Raw genomic sequence first — 26,317 nt, 5'->3', positions numbered from 1 at the left:
AGATCCTAATTAATAATAATAATAATAATAATAATAATAATAATAATAATAATAATAATAATAATAATAATAATAATAATAATAATAATAATAATAATAATAATAATAATAATAATAATAATAATAATAATAATAATAATAATAATAATAATAATAATAATAATAATAATAATAATAATAATAATAATAATAATAATAATAATAATAATAATAATAATAATAATAATAATAATAATAATAATAATAATAATAATAATAATAATAATAATAATAATAATAATTAATAATTAATAATTCATTACATTTATATAGCGCTTTTCTCAGACTCAATGAAATTGCCTCCTTCACCACCACGGGTAGCAGCAGCACCCAACCTTGGGCTACGCAGGCTCAATGGATGCCATACACACTAGCACCAGGCACACATCACACTACACAATGACTACCATACACTGGCACCAGGCACACATCACACTACACACTGACTACCATACACTGGCACCAGGCACACATCACACTACACACTGACTACCATACACTGGCACCAGGCACACATCACACTACACACTGACTACCATACACTGGCACCAGGCACACATCACACTACACACTGACTACCATACACTGGCACCAGGCACACATCACACTACACAATGACCACCATACACTGGCACCAGGCACACATCACACTACACAATGACTACCATACACTGGCACCAGGCACACATCACACTACACACTGACTACCATACACTGGCACCAGGCACACATCACACTACACACTGACTACCATACACTGGCACCAGGCACACATCACACTACACACTGACTACCATACACTGGCACCAGGCACACATCACACTACACACTGACTACCATACACTGGCACCAGGCACACATCACACTACACACTGACTACCATACACTGGCACCAGGCACACATCACACTACACACTGACTACCATACACTGGCACCAGGCACACATCACACTACACACAATGGCTGAACGGCTCAGGAGACAGGGATTGATATCAGCCAATTAAGGGGAAGAGGGATGATTAGGTGGCCTTGATGTCAGAGACCTGATTGTGAATTTGGCCAGGAACGTCGGGGGAACCCCCTATACTCTTTACGATATGCGTCCTGAGTTCTTTAACGACGAGATTCAGTCAGGACCTCGGTTTAGCGTCTCATCCGAAGAACGGATCCTACCATTTATTACAATAAACCCTTAACAAAAATTGTGACCAGGCACAGAGTTTAGGGACTTAATTTATTTTTACATGATATGAAAGTACAGTTTCATACCTTCTAAATAAGCCATCACTTACTGATTTTTCAATCTATGTCTTATGAACTAATGCTAAATGCTGCTCTGGAGATTTACAAAACACCCATGTTCAGGGTAACATTCTGCAACAGCAATATTAATTTTAGTGCATTGAATACAATCACATTCTTTTCCATTGTGTTCTACCTGTGTTTTTCTTTGAATACATGTATTTTTTTTGTATTATACTGTATGTACTACATGCAATGTATATACTGCACAGTATTATCTTTATCTTTATCTTTATTACGGATCCCCATTAGTCATCACCGCAGCAACAACTAGTCTTCCTGGGGTCCACACACAACAAAAACAGTACATACATACATACATAACATTATAGTAGCATACATTTAAAAATATATTCCAATATTCCTACATATAAAAATATAAAAATATTTCCAAATAGCATTACAGTACACAAACAGAGTATCAGATCACAGAAAATACAATAAAAGGGATTAAACTCTCAGACAGTCATATCTTTACAGTGTAAACTACAGTATCTGTGTTTTTCTTTAATGTAAACTAATTTCTTTTTCTCTCAATGCTCTTTTCAAATTATTTTTAAAACGTATCTTACTGGTTATCTGAGTAAGATGTACTGGCAGTTTATTCCAATATGACATGGCTCTATATAACACAGTTTTCTTTGCTGCATTGGTTTTTGGTAGTAGCAGTGTGAACGTTTCTCTACAAGCATGCCTATAGTATTATACTTATGTCGATCATGTGTACATGTTAGCTGTGAATACAAACAGATAGGTTCTCTTGAGATATATATATTCCTCATGAACAAGATCAGGCTGTATTTGATCCATGGTTCATATTGTGTTCTGTTGTGTCGTGTGTCTCCCAGTGCCGGGACCTCCCTCCTACCTGAGGGTCAAGGACCTGACTGTGGACTCGCTCACACTGTTCTGGGCCCCCCCGGTCAACAACAATGGACGCCTCACTGGCTACACACTCAAATACCAACCAGGTAGGCCTACAGAGAGGAACTGGGGGGGGGGGTTGTCAGGGGGGCGTCTATTCTTATCCTAACGAATTTATGCTTCCGCATTCGCGTTCTGCGATCTGATTGGCCACTGACGTTTCTGGTGCGATCTGATTGGCCACTGACGTTTCTGGTCATGTGACATGTGCGCCCAATCGCGTGACGCCTGTGTATTTGCCCATTTCTGCCTCGAACAGCAGCAAACTACCTAACGCCTAGTTTATCACTGGTTAAGCTTAGGCGACTCTTTCGAAGTTGGTTAAGGTTAGAGTTTGGAATCAGGGCTGGTGTTCTATCGCCCTGCTCTAAGACAAACTCTAACCAACTTCGAAAGAGTGCCTAAACTTAATCGGTGGCAGAACTTGCCGTCACACGATTGGCGCGACCAGAAACGTCAGTGGCCAATCAGAGCGCAGAACGCGAACGCGGAACTGGAAATCCGTTAGTTAAAGAATTCAGGCGTCAGGCGGACATGTGCAAAATACCCAGTGATTGATTGATTGATTGATTGATTGATTGATTGATTGATTGATTGATTGATTGATTGATTGATTGATTGATTGATTGATTTGATGTACTGTAGGTGGTGAGTAGGGATGAGTCCAAATCCAAATATGAATTTGGGAAAGCACAGATATTGAGATGGGCAGAAATATTTTTATTACACAGATATTAATATTATTATTTGGGAAAATACACAAAATTATGTTATGAGCTCCATTGATGCAGCAGAGGAGGGAAGGTGGGCTGTGTGCAAAGCTCTTAACACAAAGGGTGCTAAATAGCACTAAAAGTGGCTAAATATGGCTCGTAATCATCTACAGGCTGCATACAAGAGTATATAGAAAAATTATAATAATAAAAAAGTGAATTAAGGTATACTATTACTGTTATGTAATACTGTTGTAAATTATTTGTTTCAGTTTCTGATTGTTCAATGTCCCCCAGTTAAAGGGGGGGGGGGGGCAACTTCAGACAGTTCATAAAACTTAATTTAGTTAAGAATAAAGAGAGAGAGAGAGAGAGAGAGAGAGAGAGAGAGAGAGAGAGAGAGAGAGAGAGAGAGAGAGAGAGAGAGAGAGAGAGAGAGAGAGAGAGAGAGAGAGAGAGAGAGAGAGAGAGAGAGAGAGAGAGAGAGAGAGAGAGAGAGAGAACAAGATGACAGGTATAGTATGAGGAGGTATAAATATATATTCATAATTAATTATTAAATAGCATTTCCAATTAATATTTGGTTAGAAAATACATTTAACGTGACTTCCTTTGTTAATCTGTTCCCATCTTGTATTATAATCTAATAATTGCAACAACAAAGAAATCTGCTATAAACCACACTCATTTCCGAATCCGAATACAGATACATTTGTTGGTTGAACAGATACACAGATACAGACGAGGACGTCTCTGCAGCACACCCTAGTGGTGAGGTGAGGTAACAGTGGAGAGGGCGAAAGCTTTGGTCAGAAAAGTCATCCTGATACATTCCCTCACTGTGCTGCTAACGTCTGTTGAATGAAATCATAATTCATGATTCTTTTCACGATTCATGATTTAGCTGGGGACCTCCCTGGACCCCGCGATGAAAACCACTGGTATATACTGTACTGTATACTGTACATCACAAAGTACGTGTTGTTCGATTTGATTCTCACGCATCTCTCCAATATTCTCCCTCTCTTGACTAATATCTCTCTCTCTCTTTCATCCACTTCTTTCTTTCCTCCCTTACTTTCAACACCGTCACTTCTCTTTTCGCTCACCCCTTTCCCTCACGTCATCACTCCCCGCCTCTCGCACCCCGCCCCCACTCGCCCCCCCCCCCCCCCCCCCCCCCCCCCCCCAGTCAACAACACCAGTGAGTTGGGTCCCGTCGAGGTGATGATGTTCCCGGCCAACGAGACGTCCATCACGCTGGAGAACCTCAAGGTCAGCACGCGCTACAAGTTCTACTTCACCGCCAAGACCATCAAGGGCTCGGGGCCGAGCATCGTGGAGGAGGCCGTCACCATCATGGACACCAGTGAGTCCTGCATAACACCACAACACAACACACACACACAATATGACTGTTTCGGATTTTGTTTTGATGTACCTCCATAGTTTATTAAAAAGGGAGTGTTAATATTTGGAGAATTTGAACGTTAGGAATTTTAGCAGTTTAGGGGGTTTGTTAATTACGTTATCCAAGTTCATAACCTGATGTGTAGTATTGAGGGAAAAGACGAGGAAATGTAATAAAGGGTCTGGTTTTCAAAAGAAAATAAGAAATAACAGGAGGGGTTAGCTTTACAAAGTCAGTACACAAGATCACAGGCCTGGTGGGCGTCGGCACAACTCGGCCGCGGTCAGTCTGATGGTCAAGTTTGTTTTGGTTGGTCTGGTGATGAAACAAACACTGTTCCTCTAAATAAACCATGGGGTGTTCACTATAGGGATGCACCGATCCCATATTGATATCGGACATCGGCGCCGATATGACTAAAATAGCTGGATCGGGTATCGGGGGGGAAAAATATATATATATGTTTTAATTTTTTATAATAATATAATATAGTAATAAATAGGGATGCTCGATATTGGCTTTTTTACCGATACCGATATACCGATATTGTCCAACTCTTAATTTCCGATACCGATATCAACCGATACCGATATATGCAGGGTTTCCCGCCCAAAAATTGAATAATTTCAGGTAATTAACATTACATATCTCTTGTTGTGGAATTAACACAACATTATGCATACTTTTGACAATAAATCAAATCAGAATTTGTTCTTACTTGCTTGCCTGGGTAAATAAAGGTTATAGAAATGTAAAAAAGAATATATATATTTTTTTGAAAACCGATACTGATATTTTCCGATATCACATTTTAATGCCGATATCGCCCGATAATATCGGACATCCCTAGTAATAAATAAAATAATAAATAACAATTCAGACCATTTATATCTATGTGTTAATTTGTTACATTTTGTTTCATTAAGTTAGGAAAGTAATGTTTTAAGCCAAGCCTGATGTTGCCGTGCAGAATGATCCCAGTCTCCCAGTTCGTTTATTAATTGAACAATGGGTATCGGATCGCTACTCGGTATCGGCCAGGCATGCGTTCTTCATGGGACGGGGTTGCACTCCGTGCCACCCCATGATAAGTACTCTCTATTTGCATATCAATAGCGCCGGTCGTCAGGTGTGTTAAATACGCTCTCAGATACATTCACACCCAACTTGTTGTGAAGACATGTGTTACATTCCATTCGTAGAGGCAATCAGGCACTGTCTCCAGTCTGCGCTCAAGCGAGGGGACATTAAATGCGCATTCGCGGGAGCGCGCGCACGCGCCGGGAGCGCGCATGCACGTGGTGCGTGCAACCCCCGATGATTTTAATAACGCACCACTGGTATCGGCCGATACCCAAAGCCCAGGTATCGGTATCGGGACTGAAAAAGTCGGATTGTGCAGCATCCCTAGTTCACTATATAAGTTGATTTCTGTCTCACGGGCAAAGAGGGTCACCAATGTGTGCCACAAGCTCCCCCCCCCCCCCCCCCGTCTGGGCACACCAGCTGAACTTGATTGTTGACACATTTATCAATCAGCTTAACCCATAATATTTCTCTATGAACTCAATGAAAACCAGCCCATACAATAGGTGAATCAAAGGAAGGAAAGGGGAGAAAACTATTACCATTCCTCTCTCACTCCTAACAATTAAAAAACAAGAAAGTATATATTCCATGTCGGTGGTTTTGGTTTTGGAATACTTGGCAGTCTTCTTGTTAAACTGTCATCAACCTTGCCTTGAATTGTACGCTGCTGGTGAAATTGTATTTCCTTGTTTGTTTGTATTCTCTGGAATTACATTTCTCACGATAGTTTCCTCGTTGTGAACAAACTCGGACGGGAAACTTTATTTTTGTCAGTTCATCTTGCCGAGTTCACTCTTTCTTAAAGGATACAATGTAATTGAATTTCTATTTGCATGACGTGATCCTTTTTTGTCTGGTATGATAAAAATGCATCCGACTTGTGGCGAGGGATGAACTTTGGCACCACGCTGCCAAGAAGTAACACAAGACTGTGGACCCTGACGTTGATCTTTCATCGACCTCTTACACTCGACCTCTATCTCTCTCTTCCTCTCTCCTTCTCCTCTTCTGTCTGAAGCCCTTATTCAGCAGCCCGCAGTAGAAACGGGCAAAGGTAAAGCAAGTCTGTTTAGCGGAGGCACATCTGCATGTTATGCCAGACATCAGATACGAGCCCCACCATGAAGGATGACAAGATTAGCAAGAGTCTCTTTTTTCTTCTTATACTAAGACGTATGCATCTTATTTCAAGATATTTTAAGATAAATTATCGTACTGCACTGGCAGATAATTTTGGAGGTATAAAGACATTTGATTGTGTTTACTGTACTATGAACATCGATGATCTAATAATCTAATTCTTGGAACAAGAACGTTGCTTTAAAAGCAGTTTCACGTATCTAAATGAAAGTTAAAGTTACACTATCGTAAAATGTAAATGTTTGATTCCAACGTCATCTATTAGAGCCGTGAGATCATTTGACTTTGTACATCTTGGAACAAGCATCACAAGTCTGAGTACAAGACAAAAAGAAAATCAATAGCTAAGCTTTTTCATTTTTTTGCAATGCCCATAGCCACCAGACAAAACATTCCATGAAGTATGACTGTCAGCGCTCTGCATGTGCCTTCCTATACTTTCACTAGGTTAGCTGACCGAAAAGCTTTTCAGTTTGAATGATTGAACTGTAATATGTATACAGGGATAATCAACGAGCAGGTGTGGATGAGGTGATTTGCCTGAACCCTTTCACTACCAAAGGGTTAACCCTTTCACTGCGACAACACGGAAGGTTAACCCATTCACTGCCACACGACAAAGGGTTAACCCTTTCACTGCCACACTATAGACCGTCTGTAGTGTGGTAGTGAAAGGTTAACATTCTGTAGTGTGGTAGTGAAAGGGTTATAAAACTGTTTAACACACAGCTACAAGTTGATCCCGCTTATACCATGGTCACCATTTGCCAACAACGGTTTTGCACTCAAAATGGAAAGGTTACGAAGCAAGAGCTTACCATTGTCATGACTCCCTTAGTCTCTTTCTTTTCTTCTCTATTTCTTCTCCCTCCCTACTGCGTCCCCTTCTTTCAAAATTGTCACATTTCTCCAAATTTTAAGAAATGTTCAAATCAACCATTGGTGTGTTTTTTTTCTTCCCGGTCAATTCGTTTTATCAAGTTGAGTTGTCAAGTCGGCTGTGCTTGGCTGCGGTTGATCGCGAGTAAGCAGCTGTGTGTCTTTAACCCTTTCACTGCCACACGACAGCCGGTTAACCCTTTCACTGCCACACGACAGAAGGTTAACCCTTTACTATCACACAACCGACGGCGATGCTCCATCATTAGCATCATTGCGGAGCTAATGATGCTAATGATGGAGCATTGTGTGATGTCGGTTGTGTGATAGTAAAGGGTTAACCTTCTGTCGTGTGGCAGTGAAAGGGTTAACCTTCTGTCGTGTGGCAGTGAAAGGGTTTTAATGTTGCTATGGTGCATTAAGCGGTTTGAACACACACACCTGCCGGCCAATCTGAGAAGACTGTTCACCCAGACCATGGTATAAAGGAACTTAAACCAATGTTGCTGCCTCATCTGCATGTCGCCCAGCTTGTGTCCTATTCTTTCAGAACGGTCACTTTTGGCTCCACGTCCTACAATATATAATAATATAATATAGCACCTTTCTGCACCACTTAGATGTCTGCAGTTAGCATTGCTGTGTTTCCTTCTGCCTGTTCTTTTCTTCACGTCTAATAAACATGCTTATAAGGTCTTGTGCATGATGCTCTCTCCTGTACGGTCCTCGTGCCTGAAATAGTGCACGCTTTGGTGCCCGTCCGTCCCGTCCCGTCCCCACAGGCCTGGTTATGTAACAACTAACACATTACTCTCTTTAACACTAGCACAGCCATGGAGAAAATGTCACTAATTCCCGCCAGGAACGGGTCAGATGAGCTTATATGAGAAATATGAGAAAAATAAACAGTGTAAACTATATAATTACCTCTTAATATAAAAATATGAGGTTTACCACAGGTTTGAGTGACAAATATTTTTTTTACATTTCTAAATAATAACAAAAAAAAATATTATAAATTTAAAAAAAAAATTGGATGGAAGAGCCACACATTGACGGGCAAAGAGCCACATGCGGCTCGCGAGCCACGGGTTGGCCACCCCTGCGCTAGACGCTCGCAAAGTGCTGTGACTTTCCACATATATATTCCATATATATGTGGAATAACATTCTAATGACATTTTCCTGAAGTAATTTTGAAATTTCAGAAACCGTGCCAGGTAAAACGGGTACTTTTAGGAAAAGTCATTGAGTGACAGAGCTGGAGCTCGACCGAGTGACGAGGATACATTTATTGAAAATGCCTAGGGGTCATGTGACCCCCTTGTCGGCTGTGCTAGTGTTAAAGGCCCACTCTAGAAAAGGAGTATGGCGCCCCCTGCTGAGCTACTGATGCCCCCACCGCTGGCTTTATATTATTATCTTTTGATTCTTTTGGACTGAAAACAGTAAAGATGTCAAAAACTGTTTTCGGCAGCTCAGCGCGAACGTCAAAAGTTCTAATATTTATATAATATTTTGACGTTTTTTTTTTATATTTACGTTTGTACTATCCGTAAAATGTCACAGTAAAATAAACCTGTATTTTACGTTAAATTATAACGTGGCTTATTTTCTGTGTGTATAAGACAAACTCTTCAAAGGTATTCATTTGAAATATACCTAACATTCATTTGCCCCAAATCAATTCTGGATTGGGCCTTCAAAGTAATGTCTAGTGCTTCATTATTAACCCTTTCACTGCCACAATACAGCCGGTTAACCCTTTCACTGTGACAATACAGAAGGTTAGCCCTTTACTGTCACACAACCGACGGAAGGGTTAACCTTCTGCCGTGTGGCAGTGAAAGGGTTAATAAGCTATGACTCAGCTGGAGCTAAGTAATACCCATCCTACACTACAGTATTGTGGAAAAGTGTCGTAAAACGTTGCATTACTCCGCTTGGCATGCCGATAGCACGTTTTCTCTCTTAATTAATCGATGGCTCTGTTGTGTATCGTTTGTTGCTGTTGTTGTCTCACTCTTCTCCGTGTTCTTTCAGGCCCCCCCACAGAGCCCCCCCGCCCCCCAACCTCCCCCGTCTCTCCGTCTCCACGTCCCTCGTTTCACAAGGGTACAAACATCCCCCTGTGTACGTCCACCCCCCCCCCCCCCCCCCTCCAACCACCACTTACTTCCTCAACTCTCTTAACTATGAACTGTATCTAACTCACCTACAGTGTGTATCAGACTCTGTCCGACACTACGCTGCTCTATGTTCTTGTGCTTCAAAATGTATCTCACTTTTCAGCTCTATTGTCAACGAGGAAACATTGTTCTTGATTTTGTATCATCTCTGTCAATATCTGCAAAAAAAAAAAAAATGCAGTTCTTCAGTGGAGGAACAAATTATTTCCACGAGTTAGTTCATTTGTAGACATTTGAATATCAGGAACCTTCTAATATTCCTATACATTCTAATTGTTAAGATAATATAAAAAGATATTCCTTTATTGATCCCCTTCTTGGGTAAATTCTGGGCGTCATGGCAGCACGGAGGAGGGGGGAGGGGCGGTACAGGTATGGGCAGGGTAATAGTAGAAATACATAAATATAGGCAATGAAATTAGATCTGAATATAAAAATATGAGAAGAGGAAGTAGGCTATATTGGATAGAAAACATTTGCTTCCGGTTATTTGCAGCTTTTTTGTTAATAACATTTTCATTCAATCGATCGATCTGCACGGTGATTGATTGAATGAAAACTGTATTAACAGGTTGCAGAATGGGTACAATACAGTACGGCTCAATACACACAATTGTTAAGGGGATGCAGACCAGAGAGAGACTTTCGTCTTGTTTACATCAGGGTCCCTCATTTTCAATGAATAATGAATTGTAAGTAAGGGTGCAACTTGCTCCGTGCAATCCATTATTTGTGGATCTAGCCCCTAGTCTTTTCATTTTGATACAATGGCACAAGCGTAAAACAAAATGGCATCTCATATTTGAATATTATATATCAGTCGTTATTGATATGTTATAGCTCCAGTGAAGCATTAGACTCTGCCGATAAAGCATACTGACTTAAAACATGTACTATTTTCAGTAACGCTTCATTTGAAGGGGTGTTCGTAACTCTGACATAACACTGTCATAAACATGACACACCTGACATAGATATTCGTGAATGTAAACGTTTGTTGTTGCTAAGTGTCAAGTTGTCACAACAAAGACATCCAGAACATTGTCAACTTTGCATCGAAAGTGACATACTTAACTAAACAGTCTTTAACATCTATGTCAGAGGTTAAGATAAAGATTAAATTAGATATTCCTTTATTGATCCCCTAAAGGAATATGGGGGCGTCATCATAGCAGCATGGAGGAGGGTAGGTACAGGTATGGACAGCAGGGTAATAGTAGAAAGACATAACTACAGTATAGGCAATAGATCTGAGGGGGGAAAACAGTATAAACAATACAATTAATGAGGTTCTGTATGACCTATCGGTTATATTATATGTTACAATACATCTGAATATATAGTATGAGTAAGAGTAAGAGTAAACAGTATACACAGGGTGCAGTATACACGAGGTGCCCTAACTGGCACGATATACATCATACGTTGTAGTCCGTGCAGGTTTTGGTGGTTAACTTTTTCACTGCCACACGACAGCCGGTTAACCCTTTCACTGTGACAATACAGAAGGTTAGCCCTTTACTATCACACAACCGACGGCGATGCTCCATCATTAGCATCATTAGCGCCGCGGATGCGGAGCTAATGATGCTAATGATGGAGCATCGCCGTCGTTTGTGTGATAGTAAAGGGTTAACCTTCTGTCGTGTGGCAGTGAAAGGGTTAGTCAGACATTCCTAGTAGTTCTCGAGTTATGTCATGTTTATGACAGTGTTATGAAAACCCCTTCAAATAAAGCAAATGATCTTACTTATATTTGAATACGTTTTTTGGCGAAATGAAGTTAAGGTTTTTTAAAAGCTAATGCTTTGACTTTTGACTCATGTGAGGTGTGGCTGTAGTTCACCCGCTGTGTGTTGTTGTTTGTTCCCCGTGGTTCAGTGCACCCCCAAGGCCCGGCGTTCGGGACGGTAAACACGTCCGTCACCGAGGACGGAGTGGTGGTCACTTGGGAATACTACTCTGGACACCACAAGAATGTGTTTGTGGAATATATTGTAGAAAACAGTAAGACATGGCTTTTGTATTTTTGCTCGTTGAATCGATTCGACCAGTGATGTAAAACACTGGATTAATAATTATGAAATAACGAATAACCTAACGTTAAATTTGAGGCACTTTGAAACCTTGCCCAGACAGTTTATGTGTCTACAAACCCAGTGTTGATAATAATACATCATTAATCAACAGCCGCTCCCTCTTAATACTCCTTCCTCTGCCTCCACCGACCGCCCTTCTGTCCAGGTAAAGAAGAGTGGAGCAGGGAGCTTGTGAACGGCTCTCACTCGTACATGATAAAGGGCTTGAAGCCCGGGACGTCCTATAGGGTGCGTGTGGTAGCTAGGGACCAGGCCGACGCCACCGGCCACAGCACGGAGGAGGTGTTGGTCATGGTGCCAGGTGAGGCGTGGCATGCCTCCAGCGCTAGATGGGTCCTTGTAGTCCTTTTTTTTTGCCTGTGTCATCCTCCCACCCCCCCATCATCATATGAACTTCGACGTTCAGAATTTGAATGTAATGCGTTTAAGGCTGAGACCACTTTCCGGTTTTATCGATAATTATCGATAACTGCGTGAAATCGATAAGTGGCGTCACTTATACTTATAAGTAGATTTGTTTGCATGTGTAAACAACATTTTTATTTTTATTTTTTATGTTCAATTAAAAATTAAAAGTTAAAATTATTGTTATGTTATGTGTTATGTGTCATGAGCACTCACTGTAGTTGTTGCGATGCTGTAGTTGACCCACGACAGCGAGTCGTACTGAGCGCGCTGCCAGTAGCGATCAGGAAGTTGGAGGGCGAAACTACCAATTTTCAGGTAACACTACCAATTATGCGTTAATATATATAAAAAGAAATAATAATAATAATAAAAAATAAGATAATTATCGATAATTTTGACCCGATTTATCGATTCTTCCAAATGGTATTATCGTCTCAGCCTCAAATGCGTTGGTGTTGTCGGCAATCAAGCGTGATGCCATTACTGTGTTTACATGTGATGCGTGTCGATAATTTGTTAATATGCGGGATTGTGAGTTTGAGGTGGCACGTGAGCATACTATGTTTACAATAACCTCTTATCCTGATTACTGGGAAACCAGATTAAGAAGTACCTGAGATATATTGATAAGACCTGATATACTTATACGTATACTAGACATGTGCAGTATGCATGTGTATATATATATACTTATCCCATCCACTGTTGGTTACATCTGCATGCGTTAATTTTCCATTTTATTCAATCTTTATTTCAACTTGAGAATTCATTGAGGGCAAGCCCTCATTTACAATAACGTCAAGTATACATACATAATAAATGCATAGAAATACAATACATATACAAAAGAAATGCAAAACATAAAAGTATAATCAATTAAAACCGATATGTGTATAAAATGATATGATATGGAAAATGTTTATACATACAGTTTATCCTGAATAAGACCTAAACTGAGGATACAAACTGTTATTCTGAATGCTGAGCGCATGTAAACACAATCATCTGTTATCACTTAGAAACACAGACTAGTTACATATCAATTTCAGATCATCAAAACATTCTAGGTCCAATGCATGAATCCATTATTATGAGTTCCAGCGACCGTGTGCTGTTGTGTTTTGTACAGTATACTCAGGGACCCATTGCATGCTAACCCCATTTCTCCCTCCCATGTAACGTCCCAACAGGAGTTTCTTTTGTGGTCTTTACAGATTCCATTCATCTTAGCCGCACTTTTTCTTTTTTCTTTTCACCCTCGATCCTCGATGATCAAAGAAAAAGGAATCCATCGCTGCAATAATTCTGAATTACACCTTGACTGACCTTTTTGTTTCATCTCTCTGTTTGTCTGTGCCCTCTCTCTCTCTCTCTTCTCTCTCTCTCTCTCTCTCTCTCTCTCTCTCTAGCTGTAGCTAGCAGGCAGGTAGATATCGCCACCCAGGGCTGGTTTATAGGTCTGATGTGTGCCATCGCTCTGCTCATCCTGGTCCTCCTAATAGTCTGCTTCATCAAAAGGAACAAGGGAGGGAAATATCCAGGTAACACACATAAATACACACACACACACACACACACACACACACCCATGCATATACACTCACATGTACACACACACACATATACACACTGTGACGGGGTCCTTCTCCTCTCCCCTCCAAAGTCACACAAACGATGGCGTAGTCGAAAAAAATGGTCTTGGTGTTGTTTTTATTTCCCAGCCTTCCAATTGCAGAGGTGACATTACATAAACAAATGACTTAATCTAAATAAATAACTAAACTATACCCTACCTCTGCAGTCTTGCAGATGCGTTCCACAATAACGGCATCTGATAGACAAAACACTTACTGGGTGGCGCTTCCCTAGTTACCCACTTTGCAACCGTTATCTGGTGAAGCACCACCACAGAGACAAACAGACTAACAGACACATACGGCACTTCCCTCAGTCACCTACAGTGTAACTGGTGCAGGGCAAGGACCCAGAACCTTGGGCACGCAGCCCTCATGACACCTGCACTCCTCCCCCTCCACAGGTGCCACACATAATTAATTAACACAAGACTAAACAGGTGCTACACATCAAATGGATTGCAGTTTCCTACACATATTATATAAAAACAACCTCCAATACAAATACCCTCATACCCCAATAAATAAATACATATACACAACCCAATAAATAAATACATATACACAACACAATAAATAAATATATGTATGAATGGACATATGGATGTATGTATAAATGCATGTATGCTTAGATTAATGGATATGTATGCATGTTTGATTATGTATGAATGTATGCAATGAGTGAAATGTTGTGTGTATGTGTGCGTGCGTGCTGCCCCGGCGTCAGTGACAGACCCACTCTGTCACACACACACACACACACACACACATTTACATGCATATACAATCATTATGTACTGTATACACACACGCAAACACATATACACACAGTGGCGGCTGGTGAATTCTTCTCCAGGGGGGGGGGGGGCGCTATACCAAAAAATTTGCATATTGTTAAAAGAGCCAAGGCTGGCTTGCAAATTAAACATATGACTCACTTACCATCAGAAGAGTTGGAGGGGGCGAGAGCTGTCCACAAGCCTTAATCCACTTTAAAAAAATAAAATAAAGTGTTTCATGTCCTTTACTCCAGTAACAGAAAATACGGCATTTACATGACTGCATCCAGCTAGCCATATAGCTCCTTGTTAGCCAGCACTTCTTACCGAATCAGCTAGAAAACGACAGTGTCCGTCTTTCAAATGGTGTTGCTTTGATGGATTTAACAGAATTATCCATGGTAGCTAGCTAGAAATTGAAAATGAAAACACTCCTCGAGGCAAGTCTTGTCTGTTTGAGGACTGGTGACGAGTGAACACACAGAGTGGTGCACAGAGTGCGTGACTGCTTGCTTTGTTTGAGCGCTAGAAAGCCGCGCCCCCAGACATCATATTTATGACCCTTGATAGGCTAAATTTATTTCCTTGATTCATTTACATTGGCCGCTTGCGCGCAGTGACGCCGAGTCAGTGTGCGTTAAGCCAAGCGCCCAGGTTTGGAGGTAGGTCGATTTCTGAGAGTGACGTCAGTCACAAACGAGGGGGGAGAAAGAATAGCATGCAAAAAACAATGATTTATATACTATATTAACGTTATTGTGCATTTTAATAGTAATTATTATTAATTTTAAACATGTTTAGTTTATTTTTAGGACTTCAAAATATCTAAAATAAAAAACACAAGTTCTTCTTCTCTCTCTCAATCAGGGGGGGCGGCGCCCCAGCGCCCCCTATCGGCCGGCCGCCACTGTATACACACACATGCACATACACTCACATAATATGTATACATACACACACACACACACACACACATTATACACACATGAATATACACTCACATATATGTATACACACACACAAAAAATGTATTGTGTAAATTATTAAACTTTTTTCAATAATACGTGTAAAGGTAGCACTGGTTAGTTGTTTGAGAAAAAAAAGTGTCAGTGGAACGTTTTCCAACTCTCTGAATAGATCAGTGGAAGCAACAGTTGTGATTGGAGGATCAAGAACGGAGGGTGGGGTTTGAGATCAATTCAAAAGTGAAACAGGAACAGCTGAGGTCGTCGTATAGGACAGCAGACCTTTTTACAGTATTTGAAGTTTGAAGAAAATCCACTTACTGTATGGTTTGAATTTGACCTTGAGTTGACTAACAGCCCAAAACACAACACACACACACACACACACACACACACACACACACACACACACACACACACACACACACACACACACACACACACACACACACACACACGAAAACACTGCCTGCACAACACACACACACACATGAAAACACTGCCTGCACAACACACACACACACACACACACACACACACACACACACACACACACACACACACACACACACACACACACACACACACACACACACACACACACACACACACACACACACACACACACACACACACACACACACACACACACACACACACACACACACACACACACACACACACACACACACCTACACACACACATGAAAACACTGCCTGCACTGACAGCTTGGTGTTCCTCCCACAGTGAAAGAGAAAGAAGACGCTCACCAAGACCCAGAGGTCCAGCCCATGAAAGAGGATGATGGGACGTTTGGAGAATACAGGTGAGAGCCTAGAGACCAATGTCCTTTAAGGCACGGTTCATGTTGAAGTCTATGTTGTTTGACATATACTGTACTAGGCCCTAGGGGCATTCAGTCCTTCCAACAGGAACGTGCACTAGTGTTTTGGCCATTGGGACACAAAAACAGATGTGTAGCATGTGTTACCGGATTGTTAAAAATTCAGTATCTCATGTACCACATCTTGTAGCGCGGCGTCTGATGGGTGGTTAAGGTGGAGCGTGAGGTCTAATGAGGTTAAGGTGGAGCGTGAGATCTAATGAGGTTGAGGTGGAGCGTGAGATCTAATGAGGTTAAGGTGGGGCGTGAGGTCTAATGAGGTTAAGGTGGAGCGTGAGATCTAATGAGGTTAAGGTGGGGCGTGAGATCTAACGAGGTTAAGGTGGGGCGTGAGATCTAATGAGGTTAAGGTGGAGCGTGAGGTCTAACGAGGTTAAGGTGGGGCGTGAGATCTAATGAGGTTAAGGTGGAGCGTGAGGTCTAATGAGGTTAAGGTGGAGCGTGAGATCTAACGAGGTTAAGGTGGAGCGTGAGATCTAATGAGGTTAAGGTGGGGCGTGAGATCTAACGAGGTTAAGGTGGGGCGTGAGATCTAATGAGGTTAAGGTGGGGCGTGAGATCTAATGAGGTTAAGGTGGAGCGTGAGATCTAATGAGGTTAAGGTGGAGCGTGAGATCTAATGAGGTTAAGGTGGGGCGTGAGATCTAATGAGGTTAAGGTGGGGCGTGAGATCTAATGAGGTTAAGGTGGAGCGTGAGATCTAATGAGGTTAAGGTGGAGCGTGAGATCTAATGAGGTTAAGGTGGAGCGTGAGATCTAATGAGGTTAAGGTGGAGCGTGAGATCTAATGAGGTTAAGGTGGAGCGTGAGATCTAATGAGGTTAAGGTGGGGCGTGAGATCTAACGAGGTTAAGGTTAAGGTGGGGCGTGAGATCTAATGAGGTTAAGGTGGAGCGTGAGATCTAATGAGGTTAAGGTGGAGCGTGAGATCTAATGAGGTTAAGGTGGGGCGTGAGATCTAATGAGGTTAAGGTGGAGCGTGAGATCTAATGAGGTTAAGGTGGAGCGTGAGATCTAATGAGGTTAAGGTGGAGCGTGAGATCTAATGAGGTTAAGGTGGAGCGTGAGATCTAACGAGGTTAAGGTGGGGCGTGAGATCTAATGAGGTTAAGGTGGGGCGTGAGATCTAATGAGGTTAAGGTGGGCGTGAGATCTAATGAGGTTAAGGTGGGCGTGAGATCTAATGAGGTTAAGGTGGAGCGTGAGGTCTAATGAGGTTAAGGTGGGGCGTGAGATCTAATGAGGTTAAGGTGGGGCGTGAGGTCTAATGAGGTTAAGGTGCGGCGTGAGATCTAATGAGGTTAAGGTGGGGCGTGAGGTCTAATGAGGTTAAGGTGGGGCGTGAGATCTAATGAGGTTAAGGTGGGGCGTGAGATCTAATGAGGTTAAGGTGGAGCGTGAGATCTAATGAGGTTAAGGTGGGGCGTGAGGTCTAATGAGGTTAAGGTGGGGCGTGAGATCTAACGAGGTTAAGGTGGAGCGTGAGATCTAATGAGGTTAAGGTGGGGCGTGAGATCTAATGAGGTTAAGGTGGAGCGTGAGATCTAATGAGGTTAAGGTGGGGCGTGAGATCTAATGAGGTTAAGGTGGGGCGTGAGATCTAATGAGGTTAAGGTGGAGCGTGAGATCTAATGAGGTTAAGGTGGAGCGTGAGATCTAATGAGGTTAAGGTGGGGCGTGAGATCTAATGAGGTTAAGGTGGAGCGTGAGATCTAATGAGGTTAAGGTTAAGGTGGGGCGTGAGGTCTAATGAGGTTAAGGTGGAGCGTGAGATCTAATGAGGTTAAGGTTAAGGTGGGGCGTGAGGTCTAATGAGGTTAAGGTGGAGCGTGAGATCTAATGAGGTTAAGGTTAAGGTGGGGCGTGAGGTCTAATGAGGTTAAGGTGGGCGTGAGGTCTAATGAGGTTAAGGTTAAGGTGGGGCGTGAGGTCTAATGAGGTTAAGGTGGAGCGTGAGATCTAATGAGGTTAAGGTTAAGGTGGGGCGTGAGGTCTCTGCAGCACTGTGAGATAGGACCAACTGAAATAGGAATCACAATTATTATGATTTTAACTTTAGCACCACCTTGTGGTGTTGTGATGGTACTGTTGTGGACCACCAAGGACAAACGTTCCCAAACGTTGTTCCCCAGAGGCAAGACAAACGCAATCGTCTCTTCAGGTGACCCTTAAAACGACCAACTGACCACAACACTGATCTTGTGGTTCCCAAACTGTGGTGCCCTCTAGGTGGTGCGTGACATGAAAAGGCTAATGGTGGTAAAAAAAATAAAAATAATTTTTTTACAATAACATTTCATAAAAAACCTTTAGTATTATGGATATTAAACATGCTGGCAGTGTTGCATCCATGTTGTCGTGAACATTTTAATTAAATAAAGAAATTCCCTATCCATAGTCGCCGTGGGAAGAGATACAATTAAAATTAAATATGTGCACGGAGACCAGCAACCATTTTTTCTAACAGAAAGAAACCCATTGGGGGGTGCGTCAGCTAGGTCGGGAGGTGACAGGGGGTGCACGGCCAAAAAAGTTTGGGAACCGCTAATCAACACAGATGCGCTCTGTTCACATTAAAGGTGCTTCAGATAGCATTCAGCCATTAGATGTTGCACTAGAGCACCAGCATGTCAATTATCCAGTCAGGTGCGTTCCATGTGGGAAAATGGGAAGTAGGGAGGGGATACATGCACGCAACATGTACATTCAGTCGCACATTCATTGTGGATCTGCATATTTTTTTAAATAATAAATTCATTAATCAATTATTGTTTTTCGAGAGGAAAGCATTTTTTTTAAAGGAGAAAAAAAAGTATTTAGTATTGCACTGTGTAGACTTATATGTATATATACTGTATCTCCATCTTGTTTTCACGTGTTTGTCACTTGCTGTACTGTATGCATGTGAACACTGGCTCTCGTGAGATCATTATATATATGGTTGTCTTGCTAAAACTACAGGTGTCCTTATTTTGGCTGCTTGATGTGTGTGTTGTCCAGTAATTGAGCCGTATTGTTGTGTGCTAAATGTGCTTTAGATGTCTAAAAGGGCAGAATTGACCATATTCATACGGCAACCATTTCGCTCCTATACAGTATGCCATGCTCAGGTTGGGATTCCAGAGCAAAATGGCCGCCGTGTGAATCAGGTCAATAGGATTCTGGGTGTGTTTCTGCATTGGGGTCAATTCACTTTCAATTGAATCAAAACTAAGAAGAGAACTAATCGTTCTCAATCTTTCCTTTCTTGACTGGGTATGATGAGAACGTCATTATATAGCAAGATATTTTTTATTTAAAGGTTTTTGAATCAAATCAACTTGTTAAAAAAAAGTTTGTTGAAATGAAAGATAATTGAACCAAGCCGAGTGTTTCATCAATTGCTTTTTATCTGTTTTGGGGGGGTACAGATCCATGGAAAGGTAAGCTGGGATGTGCTAGACCAGCATGCAATACTACACAACCTATAACCCCCCCCCCCCTGCTCTGCCTAGAGTAGACTGTCCCCTCTTAATCAGTAGTCAACTATACAGTCGTCTTAGTCCATCCACACTCCTACGCAGAGCTGTCTCTACGCCTGTACGTCACAGCCTGCTAAACACCTCTGCCCCAAGAGAGACCAAATCTGTACCAAATCGGTTTGAAAGAAAGTGCGACTTAATTGGATGTATAACTTATAACTTGTAACTTATAACCTATAACTTATAACTTTAACTTTTAACTTGTATAACTATAACTTTGAATTGGGTGTATACAGAGTATCACTAATAATAACCGACAATTAAGCTTGCCTGAACATTTATGAGTTATGTAGTTGTGTAGTAAAAGTAAAGGAAACCATACCTTTATGGCTGCGTTCGTCGTAGTTTCCATGGACACAGTGCATTTAATGGACACAGTGAATTTAAGTGACAAGACGCCTTGACATTTAATTATAATTAAATTGTACTTTTTCCAAAATTGTTGGTTCTTATTTATAAAAGAAAAATATGTTGGGAACAATAATATAATATAAGTTATGGAAAAGGTACTGTAGTATAGGTAGCACTGTTTAGTTTACTTCCTGTTTGAAAAGGTAGTATAGACCACTGCACTTCCGCGTTACATTGAAATCGGGGAGGAGATAGCGGGGGGAGCAAATTAATGAATGTGGATGAGAGCCGTGATGTAAGTGGTTGCAGCTACGGCTGTGGGGGTGCTGGAGACATGATCCATGTCTCTCAATCCATTCCTAATCGATCAGAACTAAATCGGCCGAGATCAAGTCCCTTTTCCTGCACCTACTCCCCATACACATGCGCAGATTGTCAACGGAGTCTGACCGGCGCGAGACGACACGCGAATGAATGTGGACTGTTCCATCAGAGGGGGAGCTTCGGTGGCCAGTGTCCTTTCAGCCGAACAGGATAATGAAAAAATTATCCCACTCAATGGCCAGACGCGTCTTATGGCGACATCTACAATTACCTCATTGAGTCTCCAGGTAGACTAATGTTTATATTTAAGTGCAGTGGTCTATAGCCGCTCACACTAACACAGAGGCTCCCCCTTCTGTTGGAACAGTCCACATTCATTCGTGCGTCGTCTCGCGTCGTCCAGACTCCGTTGACAATCTGCACATGCGTATGGGGAGTAGGTGCTGAAAAAGGGACTTAAGCTTGGCCGATTTAGTTCTGATCGATTAGGAATGGGTCGCGCCGTGTTCAGGAGATTCAGGCGCATAAAAGTCTATTCGATCATGTCTCTAGCACCCCCACAGCCGTAGCTGCAACCACTTGCATCAAGGCTCTCATCCACATTTATTCATATGCTCCCCCCGCTATCTCCTCCCCGATTTCAGAATCCCCGGAAGTGTTGCGGTGGTCTATCTATAGGAAGCACCGTGTAGTTTACTTCCTGTTTGAAAAGGTAGTATAGGAAGCACCGTGTAGTTTACGTCTTCTTTGGGCAGAAATATTTAACAGTGGAACGTCATCCAACTATCTGTGTAGGAGAATGTAGTCGATCAGGACGTTTTCATTTTCACTCAATTTATTTTTCTTTTATGTTCCTTTTTCCTGCTAAATTAGTTGAAATGATGAGCACACCTCTCTTGCATCACACTAGTACGTTGTCCAAATGTCTTTAATAAGCAGTTGTAGAAATCGTCGGAAAGGAGAGACGCACAATTTCTATCTTACGACAACACCAAGTAGTGTGTCATTTATTATCTTCTTAGCACAAGTGACAGCTGTCAGATCTATGCCGTGCTAAACTCTGACAGCTCCTCGTCACCAAAACATTTTATGAATGACATTCCACCAGCGCGTCTTCTCTAAGCCCAACCCCCAAAACCAACCTCATTAAAGTGACAGTGCCCCATCAATACATCAAAACAATCTAATGGTGAATTATGTCCATAGCACCCACTACACAGTAAACTTAAAGAGATTAATCCTCTGCACGATTGCATCCATTTGCAAAACAAGGACGATAATGTGGGGAACGCAACTTTTAACAGTTCCGACAACTACCACAGTTATTTTTCGATTAAATGGATTCATCGATGAGGACTGTTGGTTGACTAAGACTTGCTTTAGTGGAGGGCAGCTCTAATACTCCATAGGTCTGTGTGTGCTGTGTGCTCGTCTCCTGAACCCTAACTAAAGACGAGAGACGCACTGGTGAAAAGCACATCACCTGATACCCTCCATTCTATTACTGCTGACCGTCTAATAGCCATCACTATAACAATGATGACAACATTTACCGCTACTAAAATCGTCCATTTACTACCTGCATTGTGTTTACTACCTTTCTTTTTCTTTTTCTTTTTTTTAACATTAGAAACATATAATAGATCACTTTTAACATTCAACTGAATCGTAATTTGTGCTAGATTAACTTGGTTTGGGAGCTTGCGTATAGCATGGATACGGTATGCCATGTTCCATGTAAGGTTGTTCCTCCAAAGAGCTAACTATTAGTTAGTGGTTGTAGGAGATGAACGGTAGTTGTTACTACATTAGTTAGTGGTTGTAGGAGATGAACGGTAGTTGTTACTACGTTAGTTAGTGGTTGTAGGAGATAGAAGGTAGTTGTTACTACGTTAGTTAGTAGTTGTAGGAGATAGACAGTAATTGTTACTACGTTAGTTAGTAGTTGTAGGAGATAAACGGTAGTTGTTACTACGTTAGTTAGTAGTTGTAGGAGATAAACGGTAGTTGTTACTACGTTAGTTAGTGGTTGTAGGAGATGAAGGTAGTTGTTACTACGTTAGTTAGTAGTTGTAGGAGATAGACAGTAATTGTTACTACGTTAGTTAGTAGTTGTAGGAGATAAACGGTAGTTGTTACTACGTTAGTTAGTGGTTGTAGGAGATGAAGGTAGTTGTTACTACGTTAGTTAGTGGTTGTAGGAGATAAACGGTAGTTGTTACTACGTTAGTTAGTGGTTGTAGGAGATAGAAGGTAGTTGTTACTACGTTAGTTAGTGGTTGTAGGAGATAAACGGTAGTTGTTACTACGTTAGTTAGTAGTTGTAGGAGATAGACGGTAGTTGTTACTACGTTAGTTAGTGGTTGTAGGAGATAAACGGTAGTTGTTACTACGTTAGTTAGTAGTTGTAGGAGATAGACGGTAGTTGTTACTACGTTAGTTAGTGGTTGTAGGAGATGAACGGTAGTTGTTACTACGTTAGTTAGTGGTTGTAGGAGATGAACGGTAGTTGTTACTACGTTAGTTAGTAGTTGTAGGAGATAGACGGTAGTTGTTACTACGTTAGTTAGTGGTTGTAGGAGATGAACGGTAGTTGTTACTACGTTAGTTAGTAGTTGTAGGAGATAGATGGTAGTTGTTACTACGTTAGTTAGTAGTTGTAGTAGATAGAAGGTAGTTGTTACTACGTTAGTTAGTGGTTGTAGGAGATAGACGGTAGTTGTTACTACGTTAGTTAGTGGTTGTAGGAGATAGAAGGTAGTTGTTACTACGTTAGTTAGTGGTTGTAGGAGATAGAAGGTAGTTGTTACTACGTTAGTTAGTAGTTGTAGGAGATGAACGGTAGTTGTTACTACGTTAGTTAGTGGTTGTAGGAGATAGAAGGTAGTTGTTACTACGTTAGTTAGTGGTTGTAGGAGATAGACGGTAGTTGTTACTACGTTAGTTAGTAGTTGTAGGAGATAGACGGTAGTTGTTACTACGTTAGTTAGTGGTTGTAGGAGATAGATGGTAGTTGTTACTACGTTAGTTAGTGGTTGTAGGAGATAGACGGTAGTTGTTACTACGTTAGTTAGTAGTTGTGTCGTTTTTTTCATCTTCGACAGTCGAGGTTGATGACGACGTTGTGCATTTTGGATAGATTCTCAATGCCCCTCCCCCTTCTATGCATGTAGATCAGGGGTCTCAAACTCAATTTACCTGGGGGCCGCTGGAGGTAGAGTCTGGGTGAGGCTGGGCCGCATAAAATATTCCACACAAAAAGGGTTTCAAGTATTTTTTTTTTTTTTTTATGGAAATGTATGGTTGAAACATGCAAACGTTCAAACGCACACACACTAATAAGCATTGGAGGCTTTTAACCAGGGCCAGACTGGGGAAATCATTCAGGCCAGGAAATATAGTGCAAAATATAGCCCCAGTCAGGCCACTTTTTAAGCAGGGGTCCCCCACCAGGAGATATTGTGTTACAAAGACTTCATTGCATGCATTCTGGTGCAGGAATTGTTTTATTTGTACCCTTTAAATGCCAGTGTTTGTGATGACATGACTGCAAAAAAATTATAATAATAAAAAATACTTTTTTTGGTAAATTTTCTTTTTAAAATTTTGGAAATCATCTGGGGGGCCGCAAAATATCATCCAGCGGGCCGCAATTGGCCCGCGGGCCGCGAGTTTGAGACCCCTGATGTAGATCCATCCGGGACATTGACTGACTCAGTTTTGCAACAGACTGTACGCTGAAGGATTGAACGGCACGTTGTTAGAACATCAGCCTCAGAAGCCTGTGTGCGCTGAACGACAGGTTGGCGGTTTTCAGTCCGGCGTCTTTACTGGCCTCTTCCCACGCTCTCCCTCTAAACACATGTTCTCCCCCGCCTCTCCCCCCCCCCCCCCCCCCCCCCACCCCCCCGCAGTGACACGGAGGACCACAAGCCGCTGAAGGGCAGCCGGACGCCGTCCAATGGGACGGCGCGGCGCGACGAGAGCGACGACAGCCTGGTGGACTACGGCGAGGGCGGCGACGGGCAGTTCAACGAGGACGGCTCCTTCATCGGCCAGTACAGCGGCAAGACGGGGAAGGACGCGCACGAGGGCAACGAGAGCTCGGAGGCGCCGTCGCCCGTCAACGCCATGAACTCCTTCGTCTAACCCCCCCCCCCGGGGTGGGGGTCCCACAACAAGGCAACGCACCCCCCCCCCCCCCCCCCCCCCTCCGGACGCCACATCCAACTGTTTCTCGTTACGGACGCACGTCTGTCGCCTCTGCAACTGTAACTGTAACTGTAACCGCGGTGACAGTTGCCATCGTCGTGACGCAGAGTGGCGGTCGGTGACGGTTACCATGGTTACGCACACACGGCGGCCATGGCGGTTGTTGTCACCGTTGCTCTCGTCGTCTCCTACACACGCTGCCCCGCCTCCAGCCCCCCTCCCCCACCACCCCACACATCCATCAACCCCCCCCCATCACACTGTGACCTCCTCTTGTCATCACACACACACACACACACACACCCAACAAACACTTAACGTGACCCCCCCCCCCATTTGAAGAAGAGCTGGAAAGCCAGGGATGTAAAGACTTTCAGAGAAAGAGAGAGACGTGGAGGAGGAGGAGAGAGGAGAGAGCAATATGGAAAAGCAGGAGGAATGTAGCGGGAGGAGACCAATCAGGCTGCTCCTCCTCGAAGAGACGGAGAGACCATGTGCTTGTGTGTGTGTGTGTGTGTGTGTGTGTGTGTGTGTGTGTGTGTGCGTGTGTGTGTGTGTGTGTGTGTGTGCGTGTGCGTGAGTGTGCTCGCGTTAGCAGCACCCTTTGATCTCTTTTGCAAACGTACATAAACGTGACGTGTCAGATTCTATATTTTCTCAACATAAACACGAGCCACGGTTCAGTCCCGACATCAACGTGTACATCAGTGTACTCCATCATCCCCACCGGCATCACAATATATTGCATGGAATGACTCATGAGTTATTAACCACACTTTTCCTTTTTTTTACAATACAGAACTACAACCGGTGTTGATGAGAATTTTGTTACAAAATAGATTTTCTTGTCCCCCCCCCCCCCACATTGGTGAGACGCAATGTGACTAGAAGCTAGCGTTATTATGTCTCTTTTGCAAGATAGACGAGCTGTTTATATATATATATTATATATAAACATTGACTTCTGGAGATCGGGGGATGTGTTTAAATACTTCTTAGCTCACTGACTAACTCACCGGCTAACTATCGGTCGCTTCTCACCACACCTACCAGCCCGAACTCACGCGTACTGATGTATAGCAGATACATGCTTTCTGTTACTCTTCACACAAACCAAACTACAAAAAGGGAGACCAGATTGTTCCAAACTTATCATTTAGTTTGGAGTTTCATTCCGATAAAGCTATACAGTACATTTTGGAAATCAATAGTGACATAATATGTACCTCTCTGTGTTTTAGAGATGCAAATCACACGCATCCTGTTCCATTTTTTCCCCTGAAGGTTTTTAGATATTTAGCTACTGACTTTGATTATGTTTCATAGTGAGGGCGTTTCACTTACTCATGCCAGCAGCAATCGAGAAGTAAAGGTATAGTGAAGTTTTGATAGTGGATGTCTCGTTTTTTTGGAATTGAGCTTTTTTTCCTTT

At 42.3% G+C, this 26,317-nt stretch overlaps 1 protein-coding gene across 1 annotated transcript in view; it reads left to right on the top strand.

Moving 5' to 3' along the window:
- Window positions 1-24,822, top strand: part of nrcama (neuronal cell adhesion molecule a) — a gene marked incomplete at both ends in the record, with an annotated part of 69,210 nt that extends 44,388 nt beyond the window's left edge. The window contains 9 exons of the mRNA XM_084331118.1: window positions 2,191-2,313; window positions 4,172-4,348; window positions 9,542-9,613; window positions 11,569-11,694; window positions 11,932-12,087; window positions 13,604-13,735; window positions 16,321-16,399; window positions 19,888-19,899; window positions 24,588-24,822. Coding sequence (XP_084187244.1) covers window positions 2,191-2,313; window positions 4,172-4,348; window positions 9,542-9,613; window positions 11,569-11,694; window positions 11,932-12,087; window positions 13,604-13,735; window positions 16,321-16,399; window positions 19,888-19,899; window positions 24,588-24,822 — 1,112 coding nt within the window. The remainder of the gene's footprint in view (window positions 1-2,190; window positions 2,314-4,171; window positions 4,349-9,541; window positions 9,614-11,568; window positions 11,695-11,931; window positions 12,088-13,603; window positions 13,736-16,320; window positions 16,400-19,887; window positions 19,900-24,587) is intronic.
- Window positions 24,823-26,317: the final 1,495 nt, after the last annotated feature.

Source organism: Notolepis coatsorum, assembly GCF_963971535.1.
Source record: "Notolepis coatsorum genome assembly, chromosome: 15".
Taxonomy (NCBI): Eukaryota; Metazoa; Chordata; class Actinopteri; order Aulopiformes; family Paralepididae; genus Notolepis; species Notolepis coatsorum.
This window is presented reverse-complemented; position numbering and strand designations above follow the sequence as displayed.